The 22,613-nt window shown below is 40.0% G+C and overlaps 1 protein-coding gene across 3 annotated transcripts in view; it reads left to right on the forward strand.

Annotated features, from left to right (window-relative positions):
- Positions 1-4,193: 4,193 nt before the first annotated feature.
- The window catches only part of LOC116990434 (TAR DNA binding protein), a 36,368-nt gene continuing 17,948 nt past the window's right edge, over positions 4,194-22,613 (forward strand). The window contains exons 1-6 of one of the 3 annotated variants that reach the window (XR_004416546.1): positions 4,236-4,620; positions 7,189-7,352; positions 9,532-9,672; positions 11,975-12,145; positions 12,801-13,745; positions 13,781-16,455. Coding sequence is in view for 2 of the 3 variants with exons in the window: in XM_033048093.1 (XP_032903984.1) it covers positions 4,383-4,620; positions 7,189-7,352; positions 9,532-9,672; positions 11,975-12,145; positions 12,801-13,331 (1,245 nt within the window). In the remaining variant the exon portion in view is untranslated. Of the gene's footprint in view, positions 4,621-7,188; positions 7,353-9,531; positions 9,673-11,974; positions 12,146-12,800; positions 16,456-22,613 lie in introns of those variants that run through there. The other 2 variants (XM_033048093.1, XM_033048094.1) reach the window with 2 other exon arrangements.

A 22,613-nucleotide genomic window follows, 5' to 3' on the forward strand; every position in this document is an offset into this window, starting at 1 on the left:
GTGTGTATCTATAATACTAAAATTAAGATCTTGACCGCTTTTGACTCACTGCGATGTGATTTCCAAGAGAACGCCGCCACTTACAGCCATCATTTTTGGCCACCTCGCTCAGAGCCCCCCTCCGCCGGACTGGACCAGAGGATTTTTCCCATCGATGAAAAATCTGAGAGATATTAATGTTTTTTTTTATTTTGCCATTCTCTCTGCTGCCCCCGCTGGCGGCAGGGGGGAGGGACTATAAAACCCGGAAGTGTCGTGGCTCACTCAGTCTCTGCCAGATGGAGGAAGCGAGAGGGTCACGGCTCTCTGAGCTGCGAATAACACTGAACGCACGTCTACTCCACGGTGAGTCTCCGGGATGTGGTTTTCAGCAAATGTGTTTGTTGTTTGCAAAGTGTTTGCCCAATTAGGTTGGCTTTTTAAAGGGCTTTCAGCAAATGTGTTTTGTTGGCTTGCAAAGTGTTTTTGTCCAATTGGCTTGGCTTGACTTTTAAAGGGCTTGCTTGCAACAGTTTTCGGATGGATAAAACATGAATAAACATTTTATTAGATCAGGACTGTGTTTAATTTCAAAACTGGCGCTCATTCTGTGATTTTCACTTAGTTGCAAGATGGCGCAGATGACGTCATTTCCGGTTAGCGGCATGCTGGCGATGAGTGCGTCATTTCCGGTTCGTGGCAAGAAGCGAGAGGGTGACATCAAGATGGCGCCGAGTGCAGGCGCCGTTGAATAATTCAAGAGAGCTGACTACTCTGTCTATGGTGAGTGTGTTTGTTGGATGTTATTTAAAGCACGTTTTTGCTTCAGCAGCAGCAGCCTCTACAGGAGGCTTTAAACATTGTATATTCAACACGTATATTACACACTGTATATTCAACACGTTCTGAAGTTACTTGGCATTTTAGTATTGGGTGAGTGTGTATGAGTGAATGAGTCTGTGTGTGTGTGAATGAGTCTGTGTGTGTGTGTGTGAATGAGTCTGTGTGTGTATGAACGAGTCTGTGTGTGTGTGTGTGTGAATGAGTCTGTGTGTGTGAATGAGTCTGTGTGTGTGTGTTTGTGTGAGTGTGTGTGAGAGTCTGTGTGTGAGTGTCTGTGTGAGGTGGAGGGTGTGTGTGATCAGCCAATAGTACGAACTAGCGCAACAGAAAGCCCCCCCCCCCCCCCCCCCCACTGGCCAGCAGTATTGGAATTGGTGGAGAGGTGGAATATTGCGTTGGGTGACCAGCCCTCCCATGTGATGCTGGGACCCAATGGGTCCCACTTAGGCTAGTATTATATATAATCTGTATGTCTGTGAGTATGCGTATATATACACACACACTGAACTTTTTATTGTTTATTATACTGTTTACACTGTACTACGTTTACCTATCCTGTTGTGCTGCTGCAATAAGAATTGCATTGTTCTATCTGGGACATATGACAATAAAACACTATTGACTCTATTCCCTTATCATCTATCTATACACTGTAAATGGCTCGATTATAATCATGTTAGACAAAAGTGCTGGAGAAACTCAGCGGGTGCGTAGGAAATAGGCAACGTTTCGGGCCGAAATTCTTCTTCAGACTGATGTAGGGTGGGGAGGGCCGGAAGAAGAAAGGAAGAGGAGGAGCCAGATGGCTGAGGGAGAGCTGAGAAGGGGAGGAGACATTATCGGCTACCGGAAATTGAAGAAGTCAATGTTCATGCCGCTGGGGTATAAACTGCCCAAGCGAAATATGAGGTGCTGCTCCTCCAATTTCCGGTAGTGCTCACTTTGGCCATGGAGGAGGCACAGGACAGAAAGTTCGGATTCGGAATGGGAGGGGGAGTTGAAGTGTCGAGCCACCGGGAGATCAGGTATTGCGGACCGAGCGGAGGTATTCGACGAAACGATCGCCAAACCTACGCTTGGTCTCACCGACGTAGATCAGCTGACATCTAGAGCAGCGGATGCAATAGATGAGGTTGGAGGAGGTGCAGGTGAACCGCTGTTGCACCTGGAACGACTGCTTGGGTCCATGAATGGAGTCAAGGCGGGAAGTAAAGCGACAAGTGTAGCATTTTTTGCGGCTGCAAGGGAAAGTGCCCGCGGAGGGGGTGGTACGGGTGGGAAGGGAAGAATTGACCAGAGGGAGCGGTCTTTGCAGAAAGCAGGCGGGGGGGGGGGGGGGGGGGGGGGGAGATGGGAAGATGTGGCGAGAATGATGAAGGACTATTTGTTGTATGTGACAGCTAGTAGGGTGGAAGGTGAGGACTAGGGGGACTCTGCCCGTGTTACGAGTGGGGTGATGGGGAAAGAGATCAGTGTTACGGGGCATTGAAGAAATCCTGGTGAGAGCCTCATCTACAGTAGGGGAGGGGAATACCCGTTCCCTGAAGAATGAGGACATTTCCGATGCTTCGTAGGGAGAAGAACTTCTTCAAAGTAGGCATACCTTGAGGAGATTTCGCAGTGGAGTTTCTCCAGCACTTTTTTTTACCTTCGATTTTCCAGCATCTGCAGTTCCTTCGTAAACGATTATAATTATGTGTTGTCTTTCCGCGGACTGATTGGCACGCAACAAAAGCTACCTTGGTACACGTTCAAGTTCAAGTTCAAGTTAGTTTATTGTCATGTGTCCCTGTATAGGACAATGAAATTCTTGCTTTGCTTAAGCACACAGAAAATAGTAGGCATTTACTACAAAACAGATAAATGTGTCCATATACCATGATATAAATATATACACACATGAATAAATAAACTGATAGTGCAAATAACAGAAAGTGGTTGGTAATAATCAGAGTTTTGTCCGAGCCAGGTTTAATAGCCTGATGGCTGAGGGGAAGTAACTATTCCTGAACCTGGTTGTTGCAGTCTTCAGGCTCCTGTACCTTCTACCTGACAATAACGTGACAATAAATTAAACTTTCTCCCATCTTAGATCCAGTTGTCTCCAATTTTAACCCTCGCCTCCCATCATCTTCCCCTCCCTCCACCTCCCCTCAGTGCATTTCCATTCCAACACGTGATGTGAATACCAAATATAGACACAAATTGCCTGAATAACTCAGAGGGACAGGACAGGCAGCATCTCTGAATGGAAGGATTGAGCCCATTCCTTCTCTCCAGAGATGCTGTCTGTCCTGTTGAGTTACTCCAGCATTTTGTGTCTATAAAAGTCTTCTCACCCACCACTCCACCTCCAGGTCCCTCAGATCGGCCGGCTTGGGGCTGCTGAATATCCCGCGGTCTAGGCATAAGCTTAGGGGCGACCTTTGCGGTTGCAGCTCCTAGACTGTGGAACAGCATCCCCTTTCCCATCAGAACTGCCCCCTCCATCGACTCCTTTAAGTCAAGACTTAAATCTTATCTATAGAGGGTGATTTCACGAAAGGTCACTGGGTCATAGGTCTTCACTAAGGCATTATTGATGTTTTGATGAAATGCAGTGAGCAAACGTGATAATTCCCGATATTTTCTATGTTTATATCTGCACGGCCAACAACTTCCGCTGTTATTTTCCCTTCAGCTCTCTCTTCTCTTTACCTTTGTTTTTCTTAATCTTTGGAACTCTAAAGTAGGATAGCTGTGTCTCACGGTCACCCCGACTTGCAGTTATTTACAGCGCAAAAACTAACCGTATTCGCGGTTTTTTAACAAGTTTGAAAGTACGCATTTCTAGCATCAATAACATGTACCGGAATTGACATATGTACCCCAGTTGGATTTTGCGGCTCCGTGCGTGAAGACCTATGAACCAGTGACCTTTCGTGAAATCACCCTATACTCCCAAGCCTTTCCTGACGTCCATTGAGCGAGGGCTATATGTATATATGTGTGTAGTTTGTTTGTTTATACTATTCTTATAACAAATGTAAAGCACTTTGGCCAACGAGAGTTGTTTTTTAAATGTGCTATATAAATAAATGTGACTTGACTTGATATTTCCTGCATTACCTTCCTACACGTGATGGGGATACCACATGGCAGGAAAATAAAAGATATCCAATTCTTTCCTTCGATTTTATAATAAGTGAAAATATCAGTGACCAATTCACAATCCTACCAGGCACTTTAGAAGAAAATGCATTTTACAGTCAAGCTCTCCGACGAGCGGACATGTTTTCGCCGATGTGGGGGGGTGACTTTGGTGACATCTGCAGCATGTGATGACGTTCAGCCCCGTTACTGGCGACGTTTGGCCCAAGAACTGATGACGCGCCACGCAGAAGCGGTTGTAAGCGCGTGTCGGTGACTAGCCGCCTCCATTTTGTGAGCTTGTTGTCGGGCTCCGTCGTTGAACGACCAACGGTCCGGGCTCACCTTCCTCCCGAGGCTTTTCACGTCTTAATTTTTGTTTTCTCGCCGTTATAGCTACGCGTTTGCGTTTGTTCTTTTCCACCCTGGCCATGGCAGAGTACATACGTGTGGCCGAGGAGGAGTCGGAGGAGCCGATGGAGATCCCGTCGGAAGACGACGGCACGGTGCTGTTGTCCACCGTGGCGGCGCAGTTCCCGGGGTCGTGCGGCCTGCGTTACCGCAACCCGGAAAACCAGTGTATGCGAGGGGTGCGGCTGGTGGAGGGCATCCTGCACGCCCCCGACAACGGATGGGGCAACCTGGTCTACGTAGTGAACTACCCGAAAGGTGCGGCCTGGTCTGCTCTGGCGTGGGAGGAGGAGGGGAAGGGAGGGTGGAGGGAGTGGGAGAAGCAGGTCGTCAAGGTTTGGTAGGGAGAGAGAATGGTCATGAGTGATAGGAGCAGGATTAGGCTATTCGGCCCATCAGTCCACTCGACTCAATCATGGCTTCTTTCCCAACCTCATTCTCCTGTCTTCTCCCCATAACCTCTGACACCTGTAACGGAGGGAAGGGAGGGGGTTAGTGGCAGGTCTGCCTGGTTGGGGAGGGGGCAGGCTGGTCTGGTGGTGGTTAGTGGCACAGGCGTCGGCACAGTTGTGCTTGCTACTGCTCTGAGGAAAAAGTAATGTAAAAAAAAATCGTGGCAGCACAGGAGACAACATGTTGGAGTGATTAGTGAAAAACAAAGTGCTGGAGGAACTCGGTTCTCCCGTGTGAGGTGAAAAGGAGACAAAAAGGGTGCCAGGCAATGAAGGTAGCGTTGGAATCAGATGTGAGACTGGAAGGAGGGATATGGTTAGAGGGGGCAGAAAATGTTATTCAAAAAATATAATGAGTATCTAAAAATAATATTGGGAATGCTCTAGAAATCAGTCAAAACGATTGGAGGGAGTATCATCCCTCCCCCACCAATTGGAAAAAAAACCCAGTCTGTTGGAGGAACAGGTGGTCAGGCAGGATCTGTGATGGGGGGGGGGGGGAAGACAAACTACGTTTTGGGTCGGGGCATGTAATGTACTGGCAACTACAGCTATTAAGCCATTTTGAGACTTTGTTCTACACATCACTCCCCTTGTCTGGTCTTGAGAACTAACACATCTATCTCAAGGGCAACAAACACTGTTGCTGAAAAGCCGGTCAAGGCTTTCCAGGTTGTTTTTTACCTAAGATTCCAGCATCTTTTGGAGTTTTGGGCCCTGGGAAGGGGATGTAGTATGCCTTGATCAGAGGGATCTGAAGATGCTGATTTCAGGAGGTGTAAGCCTGCAGTTTCAGTAAATGTTGAAGGCAAATTGTATGTTGGTGTTTATTGCAAGGATTAGAGTCACAAGGTTGCCTTTCAAAGATTCTCTTGGGACACAGTTGGAGTTCAGTCTTCGTTTCCGTGTTCTTTGGGATATAGAAATCTACGTAATGAAAATCCACTAAATCCATGAAACTGGGTGTTTTGTCATCTGGAACAGTGCAAGTGCAGGATGAGTGCTGAATTTGTCCTTGCAGATTCAGGAAATAATTCCGTATTGATGGGAAGTACCAGTTCATTTTTTAAATTACAATTTGTTGTAAAAGGAAAATGGAACTCGGTGTTTAAGAAAGAACTGCAGGTGCTGGAAAATTGAAGGTACACAAAAATGCTGGAGCTCGGTGTAATGGGTACAAACCATTGGTTCTGATGTTTCCTATAGGGAGGTTTCACGGCAGTCGGGTCACGACCCATGACCCGTACTGTTGCTAGGCTACTCCAAATGGATTACATGCGATGTACTGCAGGTAGGCACTTACCATAGTTTCCAGCGTAGCGGGCCCGTTAAAACACGCTGAAATTGTCAGTTTTTGCGCTGTAAATAATTATGGAATTTGGGATAAGCGTGTGAGACATTTAGCCTACTTCACGATTCCAAAAGTGAGGAGAAATGACGGTAGATAGAAGCGAGAGCTCAAGGGACAACAACAGCCAAAGTGCTTAGCGAACATTGTCCGTTTGCTCACTGCATTTCATCAACTAAGGCATTATTTGTGTTTTTTCTTGATTACTTTGGCATCTAAAAAGTTTCAGAAGTGATACATCTGGCTGTAATTTTTTTAAATCGCCCATGGTTACCAAGTGGGTTTTTACATACAAAATGAAAACGCATCTGAAGAACAATTTACAGCCAGATATATCACTTCTGAGAATTTTTAGATGCCAAAGGAATCAAGATAAAACCACAAATAATGCCTTACTTGATGAAATGCAGTGAGCAAACGCGATAATTCATAATATTTTCAATGTTTACCAAGCACTTTAGCTGTTGTTGTCCCTTCAGTTCTCACTTCTCTATACCTTCATTTCGCTTCACTTTTGGAATTCTAAAGTTGGGTCCATGTCTCTCACATTTACCCCGACTCCCACAATTTTTTTCAGCGCAAAAATTCAACATTTTGGCGGTTTTTAACAGGTAGGAAAGTACGCATTTCTAGCATTAATAACATATACCGGAAGTGACGGATGTCTTCCAGTTGGATTTAGCGGCTCCGTGCGTCGAGCCCTCTGACCCAGTGACCTTACGTGCAACCCCCCTATACTTGTGCATGTCTGAGTTAACTTTAAAATGTGCATGTGCAGAAAAGAACTGCAGATGCTGGTTTAAGGTAGACACAATGCTGGAGTAACTCAGTGGGACAGGCAGCACCTCTGGAGAGAAGGAATGGGTGATGTTTAGGGTCAAGACCCCTCTGTTCAGGTTTAGGCTGGACCATTTTGCATTTAAGTTGATATATTGTCCTGGCTGTTAGGGACGCCGGGGAGAGGGGAGGGGGTAGAATGTGATGGACCACTTTCACACCCAGATATCTGTTTGTCTTTGGATCTAGACAACAAAAGGAAAATGGATGAAACTGATGCATCTTCAGCTGTGAAAGTGAAGAGAGCAGTTCAGAAGACATCGGACCTCATCATTCTTGGCCTTCCCTGGAAGACGTCAGAGCAGGATTTAAAAGATTATTTTAGTACTTTCGGTGAAGTCATTATGGTACAGGTGAGCTTCATGTCACAGGTGGCATTGTATTGTAACATCCAAATACACTCTGGCCATAAAATGTTCCAAATCTATATTTTTGCTATATACAAACAACTCTGTAGTTGTATAATACGGATTAATTTAAGATTCTCGTACTACGCTTAAATTTTGTGTTGATTATAAATCTTGTTTGCAGAAATAATTTGTACCAAACAGCTGAAACTTTAGTTTGTACACATTAGTTTGTACACATTCTTGAGCTGAATTTGTTCAAGAAGGAACTGCAGATGCTGGAAAATCGAAGGTAGGCAGAAATGCTGGAGAAACTCAGCGGGTGCAGCAGCATCTATGGAGCGAAGAAAATAGGCAATGTTTCGGGCAGAAAGAAGGTCTGAAGAAGGGTTTCGGCCTGAAATGTTGCCTATTTCCTTCGCTCCATAGATGCTGCCTCACCCGCTGAGTTTCTCCAGCATTTTTGTCTACCTTGAGCTGAGTTTGCTGCTTTTGAAGCATTTTGCCTTTTATCTTCAATGATATAGGTACCATTTCCCCACTCATTGCTCTATAACCCTGCAACTTATCTTCTATATTACTAAAAGTCTGATCTTGACCACTTCCTGTTCTGTATATTGATTTTAGAAAAAACACTGACATTTACGGCTGTGATTTTTGGCCATCTTACTCGCGTCCCCCCTCCGCTGAGCAGGACAAGAGAATTTTTCCCACCGATGAAAAATAAAAGAGTTTTTAGTGTTTAAAAAATGTTGAGATTCTCTCTCCTGAGGGACTAAAACCCGGAAATGTTGAGTGCCTCAGTCAGTCTCTGCAAGATGGGGGAGCGAGAGGGTCACGCCTCTCAGTCTGAGCTGTGAATAACACTGAACACATGTCTACTAAACTGTGAGTGGTTTTACTGACCTGTCAGTGCCCTTAATGTGGTTCGAAAATATAGTGTGGAAATGCTAAAGCTGTGTTGCCTTTGGTTTGGAAATGCTAAATCTGTATTGCCTTTGGTTTGGAAATGTTAAAGTTGCCTTGCCTAATTAAAGTCGCCTTGCCTAATTAAAGTTGCCTTCTATATAATTAAAAGTCTTGGCCACTTCCTGTTTAAACTTTATATTGATTTTAGAAAAAACGCTACCACGTATGGCTGTGATTTTTAGCCATCTTACCCCTCCGCTCATCAGGTGACGGGGTTTTTTTCCCATCGATAAAAAATAAAATAGTTATTAGTGTTAAAAAAAATGTTGAGATTCTCTCCTGTCAATCATGCCATGAAGGGCACGCCCCTACTGGTGGGAGGGTCTATAAAACCCAGAAGTGCTGGCGTGGCTCAGTCTCTGCACGATGGAGAAGGGAGAGGTCACGAATCGCTTGAAATGGTATGAAACTGCACTTGAATTTGGTGGCCTTGCACCTTGCTTGCAGTGGTAAGAAACTGCACTTGAATTTGGTGGCCTTGCACCCTGCATGAAATGGAATTTCAAGAAATAGTCGTGGGTCAACTACCAGCCCACGAGCCGTGAGTGAGCTGCCAGCACAACAGGCTTGAGTGACTGAGCCGCCAGTCCAAGAATCCATTCGGCCCACAATGTCCATACTAGCCCTCTGGAAACCAGACCCTTCACCCCACAGCATCCATACTAGCACTCCAGAATGCCCCCCACTGGCCACCAATATTGGAATTGGTGGAGAGGTGAAATATTGCGTTGGGGGACCAGCCCTCCCGTGTGATTCTGGGACCCAACGGGTCCCACTTAGTCTAGTTCTAAATATCGTTTAGAGATTCGGTGCTGAAACGGGCCCTTCGGACCACCGAGTCTGTGCCGACCAGCAATTCACACGCACCGACAAGCCTAAACACACACGGGACAATTTATACTTATGCCAAGTATACAAACCCAAGCCATTTAACCAACAAACCTGGACGTCTTTGGAATGTGGGGAAAAACCCGAAGATCTCTGAGAAAACGCATGCCATCACAGGGATAACGTACAAACTCCATACAGACAGCACCTGTAGTCTGGTCGAACCTGAGTCTGATTAAATCTTAACTTGGTCGAATGTGTGTTGCGGTTGCAATCTTGTTTTTAAAGTTTGTATATTAAACATTTTGATGCAATAGAAATTTGCTGTACATGGAGGCTTCTTGTAATTACTTGCATAAATCTTCTGAAATAACTCGTACATCTACAGGTGAAGAGAGATACCAAAACTGGGAATTCAAAAGGGTTTGGCTTCGTCAGGTTCACAGAATATGAAACACAAGTGAAAGTGATGTCGCAACGACACATGATTGATGGACGATGGTGTGATTGCAAACTTCCCAATTCCAAGGTATGTGCTTTTATTTTTCTCTTCATCAGGTTGTAGTTAGTTTATGCTAACATCTTCCTGAGAAGAAAAATACTATATAAAGAGCTGAAAGCAAATTTCTATGTCTGAAGAAGGGCCTCGACCCGAAACGTCGCCTATTCCTTCTCTCCATAAATGCTGCCTCACCCCCTGAGTTTGTCCAGCATTTTTGTCTACCTTCTCTGTAAACCTACCTTTCTTTCTCTTTTTTCTTTGAATTTGCTCAGTTCTGACTAATGCCAAGTACCTGCATCTGTCATATATGCTTTTGTTTTGTTAAGGGAGCTTTGGCTTGGATTGCCTATCCTGTATTATAGGAATGTACTTATTCTGTAGCCAGAACACTTTTGCTTAAAGAATATTCTATTACGAATTCTCTTCTTTGCCTTCAATTTACCACGGTCCGATTTGTTTTTGTCAAATTGAATAGTTTTTTTCCATTTGTCAAAATTTTTGAAATCGTCTCTATTCTGTCCCATATCAATTCCACATCTTTTGGTGCTAATTTTCCTTTGTCTTGCACTGAAACTAGGATAGTAGTAGACCTCATGTCTCACTGCTCTTGTTTTTGTATCTATAATTATCCTGAAATTTAATCTTCAATATCATTCACAGTTGTTGGCCTGAACTCTATTTAAACTCAGTAGTCTGTATTGCTACGGAGTTAAAATCGGGTAAACCATTAGCCTATTAAATAGCAGAGCAGATTTCAGGGATTCAAGTGATTTGTTTCTTATCCGCAGAATAATAATCCAATGTAAATTTGCAATATATCTTCCTTGTATAACACGTTTCGTGTGTTTACAATGTACGAACGTAAGCAACCTCAAGCCTTGAATTATTTCTTAATCTTGATTTTTAAACTCTGGTGTTATGTATCATTCTCTGACCTTTTCCATCCATTTTCCTTTTTCGTCTACCTTCATGTGCTTATTCAATGTGAGGACATGGATGGACATTTTTTAAATGCAATTCATCCAGCCTAAGCGGGTTAATTTTGCCAATTATTGGCAGAATTATTCCCGCACTCTAATTCTGCAGTGCAGGAGGCCACAAACGGGTCGAAGTAGCATGGGGAATTAAAGTGGCAGGCAACAGTTTGGATTTGCTTCTGCAGACTGAGCACAGATTTTTAACATTTGCATTTTTTTATTTTTGTGTAAATGGGGCTTGTTTCAAAATAGGATGTAGGCTCGTTTTTTATGGGCTGATTTTTAGATGTAAAATGGCTAGGAATTGCTTTGGAATAGTCTTCGCGAGATAATGCAGGTTAGGTCTTCAATGGTAGATCAAGGAATGTGAGAGCTATAAATGTGCTCTTGCAGTTGGAACGATTTGTGAGTGGAAGCTCATTCTGAAATCAAATTGAATGGGTTGGCAACTGCTGTAAGATAAAAATCTGCAGCTTTTAGAAATTTGAAATAAAGCTGGAAACACAACACAAACTCTGAGTGGTTATTGTCAGTCCAAGAATATGGTAAATTTACATAAGCCTTCTATAGATTTACATTGGTTGTATCAAAATATAACTTTTTCTCAACCAGCATTTCGTAAGCCATTCAGTTCCTGTATTAACATCAACCAGAGGAAATTTCCAATTTAATCCGCGGTAATATTGCCTGCCTTTGCTTTGTCAGCTCAATTTCATATTTCCTTTGTCTCTGCATGCCTCCATGACCATCTCTTCCAATTGTTTTCTTCTGATGAAGGGTCTTAACCTAAAATGTTAATTGTTAACCTAAAATGTTCCTAAAGGAACTTAAAATGTCAACTATCCATTTCTCTCCATAGATGGTGTCTGGCCTGTTTAGGGTCCACCAGCATTTTTAATTTTTTACTTTAGAATGTTATCTGTTTCTTTGTCTAGATGCTACCTAATATTTATTTTCCAATTGTTTTGCATTTCAAGTTTCCTGCGCCTGCAGTTTTTTATCTTTGTCCAGTTCATTCCCCTGATAGCACAATAAAACTGCAATGGTTCCCCATTGAACTATTCTAAATTCTCAGTGATTTGGCATTCGGCTCATCAGTTGATGTCTACCATTCTCACTATCCACTCGCCAGGCCACCTGATCTTGCACTCCCTTTAAATATACTGGGTTTAGCAGTACATTTCTCATTTTACTTTAACTTTAAAAAAATTAATTGGGAATTACAGTACTAATAGTCTGGGAAAATCTGCTTGTCCAACACCACTGAAGTGTTGAGCTGGATGGTAAAGCAGCAAATCTGCTTCACTAGGAAGGAAAATGTCCTGATATTATATGTCATTTTATTTTTTCAGCAAAATGCAGATGAGCCATTAAGAAGCAGGAAAGTGTTTGTGGGTCGCTGCACTGAGGACATGAGTGCTGATGAACTCCGTCAGTTTTTTTCCCAGTTTGGAGATGTCACCGATGTATTTATACCTAAACCTTTCCGTGCTTTTGCTTTTGTCACTTTTGCTGATGACCAGGTAGGTTTTTATAAAAGTGAAAATGCTAAACTTTTAGCTTTCTAAGATTTGAGTTAGTTAAAATCTGAGCTTTAGTTTGTAAGTTTTGTTGTTTTACATTGTATATTCCATCCCCCAAGTAATTGTCATATACTTCTGACCAGAAGACTTTATCAGGCAACTTACTTTCTGGTTCATTCACATAATCAGATATTTGAAGATACATATAATATTGTCAAAAAATGTTGAAAAGCCATACTCCAGTTTTGTGTACTATAGGTGCCAGTATATTAAGATATTTTAAGTTGGGATATTACATAGTTATAAGCATAAGCAATTCTGGCGACTATTGAATTGAGGGATGATGTCACAATTTGTTTACAGACATAATTTTGAGCTGCATCATTATTTGCAATAAGTCTTGTTGAAGCACTGGGAATAATTCAGTATAAGCATTGTATGAAGCATATTAATGCTTTTGTTTTTATTTAATTTTTCTGTTTTGATAAAGTATTAGAATCGCATATTTTCTCATTTGGTTCTTCTATTTAAATTGGAATTGATATAACCAAGAGGGGTTCTGCATCCCAGAGAGCTGAGCATCATTGTGTAGTTAATTACTTATTAGTAATTTATTATCTTGCATAATTTCATTGTGGTTTGCTTTCTTTCACAGGTTGCCCAGTCTCTGTGTGGTGAAGATCTGATCATTAAGGGGGTCAGCGTGCATATTTCCAATGCCGAACCTAAGCATCTGAATGCTAGACAACAGATAGATAGAGGACGATTCACAAACAGCCAGGGTGGCTTTGGCAATCAGGGTGGGTTTGGAAACAACAGGGGTGGTGGGGGAGGATTGGGTGGCAGTCCGAACAGTAACATGAGTGGGGGAGGAATGAATTTTGGAGCTTTTAGTATTAACCCAGCAATGATGGCTGCTGCCCAGGCAGCCCTACAGAGTAGTTGGGGAATGATGGGAATGCTGGCTAGTCAACAGAATCAATCTGGTGCTGCAGGGGCAAACCCACAGCAAAATCAAGGCAATGTACCAAGGGAACAGAATCAGCCATTTGGAACAAATAATAATACGTATAGCTCAAATTCCGGTGCATTAGGTTGGGGGTCGGCATCCAATTCAGGTGGTCCTGGTTTCAGCTCTGGTTTTGGATCCAGCATGGAGTCCAAATCATCGGGTTGGGGAATGTAAAAAGATTTGTACGTGCTTAGCAAATGTGAAGAAAGAGTGTAGAGATTTAAATAATGGTAAGTAAACACAAAAGTAGGTTTTCACAAACTTTTTCTTGCTATATAATTGAAGAAAATTTTTAAGCAGTTGCCTTGCAATGTCATTCAAGACACTGATGATAAGGTGAATTTTGAAAGTGCTTCTTCCTGTTCCTGATTCATACTGCAGTATGTAGTTCTGTCATGAGTTTAATTTCTTAAACTAATGAACTGTAATTTATGTGCACACAGTTGTTACTCTTCTATGAACTCCAGTCTCTCAGTTGTGTTGAGCATTTGACACAATGTCCAAGTTAGTGTTGAACAGCATGGGTAACCCGGCCCTTTCATTCCTATTGAAGACTATGAAGTTATAACTTCAGCTGACTGAGGTGCAGTTTTACTCCAAATGTATGTGCAGGGTAGACAAAGGTTTCTACCTTTTATTACCTAGTAAACTGCATATATTTTGTAATAATGCTATCATTGTACCAAGATAGCCTTTTTTAATTGGTTAAATTCACTTCTCCTAATCCAGGTTCTATCTTGTGTGTACCCAAAACAGTTCTAAACTGTATAGAGAAAATACTTCCAAAAGATATCTAAAAACGAAACCACTTTACCAGTACCTCACGATGAACTCTTTGTCATAATACCAGTGAATACGTTCACCCAAATTAATTGGCTTTGCATTTTCTCCATTGGCAATCCTTCTAGCAATGAACTTTTCTTGAATATGAACTATGTTGAGTGAATTTCCCTGTCTGGTCATAGAATTTATTTGAAATGTTCTCATTAAATGAAAAAGTGAGTTGCTGAAAAGGCATTACATTGGGTAATCGGAGCTGAATATCAATTTGGATCTGGTTATCTTCACCTTTTTTTTCCCCCCACAGTGGACATAATGGATCTTTAATAACCATTGTGCACTTGTGTCTATACCTCAGTAGAGGTATTATTTACATCCTCCATAGAAACCATTTTTTTCTGAATTTAATGCAAATTTGTGGTAAAGGGGAGAATGATCTTTATAGCAGATGTCTTTTGCAAGGGCTTTCATTGAAGTCTCAAATAGAGTTTAACCAGCCTAAGGATTACAAATATTTAAACTAATATTGACTTGTTAAATCGCATCTTTTGTGTTTCTATCTGCATTTTTTTTGGCTTACAATAATTTGGCCTTCGATTTTGCAAATTTGGCTCCTGCTTCCAAGTCTTTTCTGTTTAATGTGCATAATGACATAAGTGAATAGACACTATGCCTTCAATGCAATTAGGAGTATTATTTTCAAATGTTATTACATTTAAGAGTAACACCCCCTTTGCTTTCTGTAATTTTGAAAATGTCATAAACATCTATAAGTATATTGGTGAGCTAAAGGTTTTGGAATGAGTTACGGTTAAAGGCTGGTATGTTTTTGAATCCAAAGCATTTTAAAATTGAAATGCAATTGCACCCATGTTTTCATTTATAATTGTATAACCTCTGCAGGATCACGGTTAAGTTTTGCCAGATCTACATAATTCTTCTAAATGTTTTCTTGACTTTGTACTAGCAAATAACACTTCAGTTCCACATTGGACATCAAGCAAGTTACGTAACCATGCTATGAGAGCAGCATTGGTGAATCTAAAAAGACCCTTGCTAAAGATATATTGTTAATCTCTTGAGTTGATACATTTGTTGAATTGCTGGTTTTCCAGATTAGATCATTCATTGCATTGAATGTCCAGTAGTGAATCTATGTGCACTGGGATATTGCTGTTTCATTCCAAATTATCCATCTTAAAGTTTAGAATTAACTCCCTGCTAAATGTAGTCTTTACCAGCTCTGCTAGCCAAAGGAGGGTTGTGGAGGTATTGTTTAAGCAGCTGCAAATAGGAAATGAGCAACATTGTGTAGAAAATCTTTTAACTTGGGTACAAAAACTTGATCTAATGTTTAATAGAATATTATGTAGAGTTTTCATAATTGAATTTTTTTTTAAGGAGTGGTCTGGATCTCCAAGCATGAGCACCTACATATGTATAGAAAATGCTTTCTCTAAACCATTTCGCCACATAACTACAGGCTGCACGGAGGTTCAGGTTCTATTCAAAGGGACCACGGTTGGTGTTCCATTTTTGTCCTCTACTGTTCTTTTCATCGATTCGTTTATCAGCGCTGTGAAACAAGATATAATGCAGAGCTGTAATAACATAAGTTGATGCCTGGTATGGGATTGATGCCATGATGGTGCCAACGAATGAGAGGGCTAGTATGAGCGAGGAAGGAGAGAGCGCATGCAGACCTGGTGGTGCATTTTAAAGCATGGAAAGATGTGGCTCTCAATCCCTTGGCATGGTGAGAGAATGCAGAGGAGAAGTGGGATACAGTACGAATGTTTTTCTTGTATTCACAAAGGACGTCCGTGGCTGATGAGGGAGAAAAAACTTTGGAGTGGTGATATTTGCTTGTACCTTGAGTAATTGGAAAATGTTGACTGTGTTTAGTGAAATGAATTTCTCCAGGGGTTGAAACCAAGAAAATCTCAGTTCGGTAGTATTTAAAAAATCTAAAAAAATCAGAACATTGGGTTGCAATTTGAGTTAGAAAATAAATATTTGCAAAGGGTTTAATTCTAACTGAAATAAACATTCTTCTAATTATAAAGTGCACAATAAAATAATTTTGCTTTACGCTTGAATTAAGTTGCAGGTTGTTTGGTAAATGCAATTCCGTCAGTCCCTAAAAAGCTACAAAGAGGACTGCTAATGTTTTTAATCTAGTTTCAACCCCTGAATAGTTTGTATCTTTCCCCTCCCTGTTAACCATGTGTGCCGAATGGTTGGTGATGTATTTTTGTATTACTGATTTGTAAGTGTGGACAAGTGAAATGATGTGGTGTTATGAAGGAACAATATTCTGGGGAGTGTATTGTGTATTGCCTGCCGGAGATGACTTGTGTGAGCTCAGTGTTAATCTTGAACAAGAGTGTACGTTTGTGTTTTCTGCGAGTTTATTGTGAATGAATAATAAATGACTGCTTGAGTTAAGTGTGTTTTGAAGCCCATTTTTTAAAATGTCATTGTAGGTAATTCTTAATAAAAATTTAACTTGACTGAACATTCTCGTCTCTGCATTCTGACACGATAAAAGACAGAAAAATAAACGTGGAAATTATGCAAATTTCTTAAGAATGTATCTCGTACATTAAAAGTTAACCTTTTCAGGTCTTTATATATTTTACAGGTTTTGATTTCATTCTCCAAACATAAACATTGATAAATGTTTCGAAGATGTTCATTTTGCATCTTGTTTCCACTCAAAAAATAAATAGGGCTTTTCATTTTCTCCTTTAAAATTGTCACAATTTAATTTCATGGGGGGGGTATAGCTTCCATGGGTGTGAGTAGCCCACTGGTATCTCTTTCAAGTGAGCATCCTTTTTTTTAAATCTGGTACTGGGTTGGTGAGTTCCTTTATATTACAGCTAAGACTAATTCTGATCTCTAATACTGATCAGTGTATAGCTAATTCAAAATCTTAGGCAAACTTATTTGCATTCTGGATGTTGTGCTTGGCCTATCAGAAAGTACTTGATGCTTATTTACTGGGGATATCCTTTTGTTTCTTTTTATCTTTTTTTTTGTGTATCTAAAGTCTAAAAATCTGGTTACTTAATATGGTAATCATTTATTGTTTTTGATGGTGTTCTAAGTTTAAGTAGAAGTGTCATGAGGATTCCCAGTGGGAGCCTATCTTGGATTTTGCTTAAAGTTAACGTTTTTCGGTGAATAGATGTTTAAATAGATGAACATTTCTTACATCAACAATAGGTCTCCTGAAGCAAATTACTTCATTTTCATGGAAGCTGTAATTCAATTTTCTGACTTTGTTTACTAGAGATTACCATTCCCAGCACCAGGTGAATGTTTTCTTCCTGCGATTTCCTGTTTTTTTTAATCATAGGGGGTTTACCGGAGTTCTGGTAAAATGTTGACATTTAAAGGTAGGGTTATTGTATGAGTACTCTAGAATAAATAGCAGATGTGTCCTGGTTTTTATTGTTGCTAAAATTTAAATGTTTTGCTGATGTTGGTTTGGTAGCATAGTCCCAAACTGGCAAAAGCTACTAATTCTGTCAAGTGTTTTAAAGTGATTTGGGTGAGTTCATTGAAGATTTCAGCTATTAGTGGAGATCCGTAGCAAAGTTTGAAAATTTTCTACAGTTTTAATTATCACATTTGAAAGTTTAGATTTTGGAGGTTTTATTTATAATCTATAATCATCTCCAACATTAGTGGTAGATTAGATGTGAGGTTTGAATGTGAAGAAGTGAAAAGGGAAATGTGTGTACCTACTACCACATTGGGTAAGTATTGAGCTTAAAAAAAAACATGGATCTCTGGGTTGTCTTTTTTTGGTTGCTCTTTGAATAGTTTTGGGACATGCGACGCAACCAAAATAATAGGTTTAGCTGGTTGTTTATCTCATTTGTGGGATTGGCTTTAGGGTTTCCCTGTGTACAGGAACAACACTGGAGGTGTTTCATTGGCTCTGAAGTTGAAACTTTCTGAGGACTTGGTGCATCCTATGAGGCAATTCTTCATAAGATGTTTATGATGAAAGGAATGGACATATTTTCATCCTTTCATCATAAACATCTTATGAAGAATTGCCTCATAGGATGCACCAAGTCCTCAGAAAGTTTCAACTTCAGAGCCAATGAACCACTTCCAGTGTTGTTCCTGTACACAGGGAAACCCTAAAGCCAATCCCACAAATGAGATAAACAACCAGCTAAACCTATTATTTTGGTTGCGTCGCATGTCCCAAAACTATTGACCTGTTGTGGAATCTTGTATGTCGACATGTAGGTTTGATCTTTCATTCACTCTTCTATAATATTTCCCACCAATGTCACTGCAGTTGTACTAATGTGGAAGGTACACAAAAATGCTGGAGAAACTCAGCGGGTGCAGCAGCATCTATGGAGCGAAGGAGATGGGCAAAGTTTCGGGCATGTGGAAATGGTCAAATAATTTAAAATGTTATTCTCTTGAAGCACACGTGCAATGAATCCAAGTACTAATGTATGTATATTGTATGTGCTGCATACGTCTGTCCCCATTAAAACCTCTAGTACTCCAATTGTTGATGCTTGGAGCTTAACAATTTTTTTAAATCAAATTAAAAATGCAAAATTTCTCGTCTCTTTATGCACTGAATTTTCTCCCATCTTTATTTTCTTGGGATGTTAGATCAGTTACAATACTGATTTATAAAATACCTTTTTGTATGTAGGAATTTTATGTACAAATGTATTGTAAGTTTGAAGTAACGGTCCATATTCTCCAGAGATGCATTCTGACACGCTGTATTACTCTAGCACTTTGGGGTTTTTTCTAAGTTTCCTTAACTTTCCTTGTTGCTTCCCATCCCAGCAGGCAGCATCCTGATATGTATTTTGCAGTTTATCTCGCAGGCTAATTGATAAGAATATCTGTACTGGAGAAATCTTTGCAATAATTTTATAAATGCAATGTTATTTGGAATGTTCTCCCTTTTCAACTGCTTTTTTTTGGTTCTAATATAGTTTCCACTGCAGGATATGTATTTTTAATTGAAATCAGTGTTGAGATCCCTGCACTATTTTCACTTTTCTGCTGTCTATGTAATTCAAATGTTTAATAGTTCCACTTAAATATCACAAACCTTACTGGGAATTTCTGTTTTAAACCACCAGAGATTTGCAAAAGTAACTATTTCACAGAATTGTCATTTACTGAAGAAGGACATAAAGAAACATCATAAATAGTATTTTGAGGATTGATAATTTGCTCTCTGCTATAATGTTTCTTCTAGGGTGAAGATGGCTACTCCAACTCTCTGCAGCTAGTTTTCCAATTGTGGTCAATTCCTGCCCTGGCTCCAGAGAGATTGAGACGATGTGTCAAAACATTCCCATCCAGACTATTGTCTGTTCTACACAATCTGAAATGAATGATGGAAAACTAGGGTGCATGCAACAACTCCTTAATTGCTCAAATGCATTATTGTAGATTTCTCATGGGGATTTAAAAAAAATCTTCTAAAATTGCCTAAACACACATGGCCCAAAAAAGTTGTATTTCAGCTCATCATTATGGGTCAAGTGCTTAGAATTGTGCCGTAGTCATTGGGCAATTATTACACTGCCATTGTGGATGAATTCGCCAATTAGAACTTGAAGATCACACATTTCCATGGATACTTAAGGTAAGTTTCATTGGGCTACAGGTAAATTTAAAATATACTTCCATTTCATAGTGATATAAATTTGCATGCAATGTAGCACTAGCTTCACAAAGGTGAATATGCAAGGTTGTGAAAGTAGATGAGTGGAGTTGAGATTATCATCTAATCTGCCATGATTTTATCAAATTGAACAGGTGGGAACCTGATGACGTGTTCCTGATATGTATGTACAAATTGTTTCTTAATTTAATGATGCTGGCCATTCCCTTGCATATTATCCTTTCGATGTGTAAAAGTGCATGTTAGATTTCAGGTGTTGCCTCAGCAATGACCTATCAACTGCCCATATCCCTGTCACGGGTAATTGTCATAAAACATTAATAATCGCTTGTAGCAAACACGAACCAGAATGCATTCTATTTTACATCTTACTATTGAACTTGCATTGATCTTTGTTATGTTTGGCTCTTAATCTTGGAGTCCTGTGATCATTTGATTAAAGGCTTAATTGCTCTTGTCTACTAACTTAAATACTTCTCAATTCATTAGATTTAAGAATATAATTCTATTTCTCAGTCATCAAGATATTTAGTGTATAAATTGATTATCCATCATAATGACAGTTGGATGGGTGTAACTGCCCACTTGTGCATCTTGAGAAATCATTATTTGTGTGTTTTTCTGGGTGACTGACCTTTAAATCCTAGAATCGTGCAATTTATTATTTGAGTCTCACAATTTAGGATGCGTATATCACTTGCAGGAATATCTTTTCCAGCTAACATATAATTGCCAGTTCAATACAAAATGTAACAGAAACCAACAAACAACCAAATACTGTTGTCAATAAAGTATTAAAAATTCAATGGCAAAATGTCTGATATTTATTTCCCAACATGTTGGAAGATCCATTTTTATTTTGTAATTAGATGATCCCTTCTCGTTTTAATTACGATTACAATTGTCTTACCAGAATCTGTTTCCCACTTATCAACCCTGTTTAAATCAATTTATTACAAGTTTAAATCAATTTATATTAACACAATTGTACTTCCCTCTGAAATAACCCATTGCGCCGCGTGGTAAAGAAAATATTATTATGATTTAGAAAAAAGGGTGTGGATGACTGCTCATGTTACTCAGCATTTATTTGTGGTTTTAATTAGCTTCAATTTGATTAATTTCCTTGTGGTTTACGGTCCTAGTTCCCAAATGCTGCCATTGACCATTTTTACCTTAAATTCCTTTTTCCCAGGACATGGATAGTTGTGACATTTCTTCGTGTCTTAGGATTTTTTGTTACTGCATATGAATGTAAATTGAACTAGCATTCTCTAAGCTTTGTTTTTAAAATAAGGTATTTTGTACGTTTGCTATTTTGTTCCCCCACCAGGGAACAAATACTTGTCTTAAGTGCTAGTTCATTTAAATATAAAATCTACACGTTGCAAAATAAATACAAATATACTTATTTTTTGTGCATTTACAACGCTGTCTACCATAGTTATTCCCATCATGGATTTCACTGTTTTTATTTGCTAGGGCTGCTGATTCGAATGAGTGTTTTTAAGGGAACTAATCATGCATTATATGTTGAGATATGGCAATTATAGGCAATTTGTGGGCTGCTGCAAGTAGTTCACAATGATTTGGCTCTAATTAAATGGACAAAATTGGCATACATGCTGAGATTATCCACTACAGTCTGATTCCTGGGATGGGAGGACTGATACGAGGGCTGTCAGACAAGTCACAATGGGACATGCAGCCTGTGAACAACTCTTGAAACAATGTATTGGCCTGGTCCTCAATATATTGGTAGTGGGATCCTAAAGGGCTTGTCCCACTTTCACGACCTCTGTCGAGTTTGTCCTTGACTCGTACTACCTGCTGCCCTCAGGCAGACGGTACAGGTCTTTCAAAACTCTCACAAACAGACTCAGAGACAGCTTCTACCCCATAGCCATACGTGAACTTAACAATGCAAAATAAGAAATAACACTCACATTCAACTGAATGGTTCTACCTCAGCTGCTATTGTTATTTATCTTATTTTTATTTTTTTTAATGTATATATTTTTACCTTTTCTTATATATTTAAAATTGCTCTTGTGAATCGCACCGTGGGATTGACTTTTAAATTTCGTTGTACCATGTGCAATGACAATAAAGAAATTCATTCATTCACTTGCAGCATGTCATCACAAGGTCGTAGGTACTCGTGGCATCAAGTAGGTCGGGGCATTTTTTCTACCATGATGAAAAATATCCACGAGTAAAAAAGGTGAATTGGGTCGTGAAAATGGGACAGGCCCTTAAATCTTGGCAATACCACTGAAATTCATGGCCAGGCGATTATACTTTTTATCAGATATGATCTTAATCTGTAGTGACCTCTCCATCCATTGTGTTTTCAATGTTGTGTTACTTGTTACTTAATGTTTATAAAGATATCTTCATACCACAATGGTGTACTGTTGACATAAATAATCACTTGCATCACCTTTAGAATTCAGATATTTGGCTCACATTTATACCAGGTATGGGACAAGGTCCAAAGTAGTGGTGCTTGTGCCACTAAACTTGTACAGAGAGTAGATTATTGCTAAGTGCCTCTCAATTGTGCTGTTGATACCACAAAACAGCACTTTGCAGATGACCAAGAGTAGATTGGTTACACAATTAGTTGATTGGATTTGTCTTTTTTTGTGAATTGGGCACATCCGAACTGTTTTCAGGAAAACACCAGGATTAAAAAAATTGTATTGGAACAGCCTCGCTAGCTCTGGAGCACAGATTAAGTACAAAAGCCATACTCTAGTCCTGTAGCTTTTAGTTTGTGCTTTCAAACGTTTCTTAGTATCACGTGGAGTAAACGACTAATATTAGCTGATGACGCAGAACATCGCGATTAAGATATGTGAATTAAACCCTTCGGGTGAATCTAGTGTTTGATAACTACTTGCTGGTATCTGCCATTACAGGATAGAGATGTTTATTGAATTGTCAGACCTTAGCCAATTAATTGAATATCATTCACAATT

The sequence above is a fragment of the Amblyraja radiata genome, chromosome 31 (genome assembly GCF_010909765.2).
Source record: "Amblyraja radiata isolate CabotCenter1 chromosome 31, sAmbRad1.1.pri, whole genome shotgun sequence".
Lineage (NCBI taxonomy): Eukaryota > Metazoa > Chordata > Chondrichthyes > Rajiformes > Rajidae > Amblyraja > Amblyraja radiata.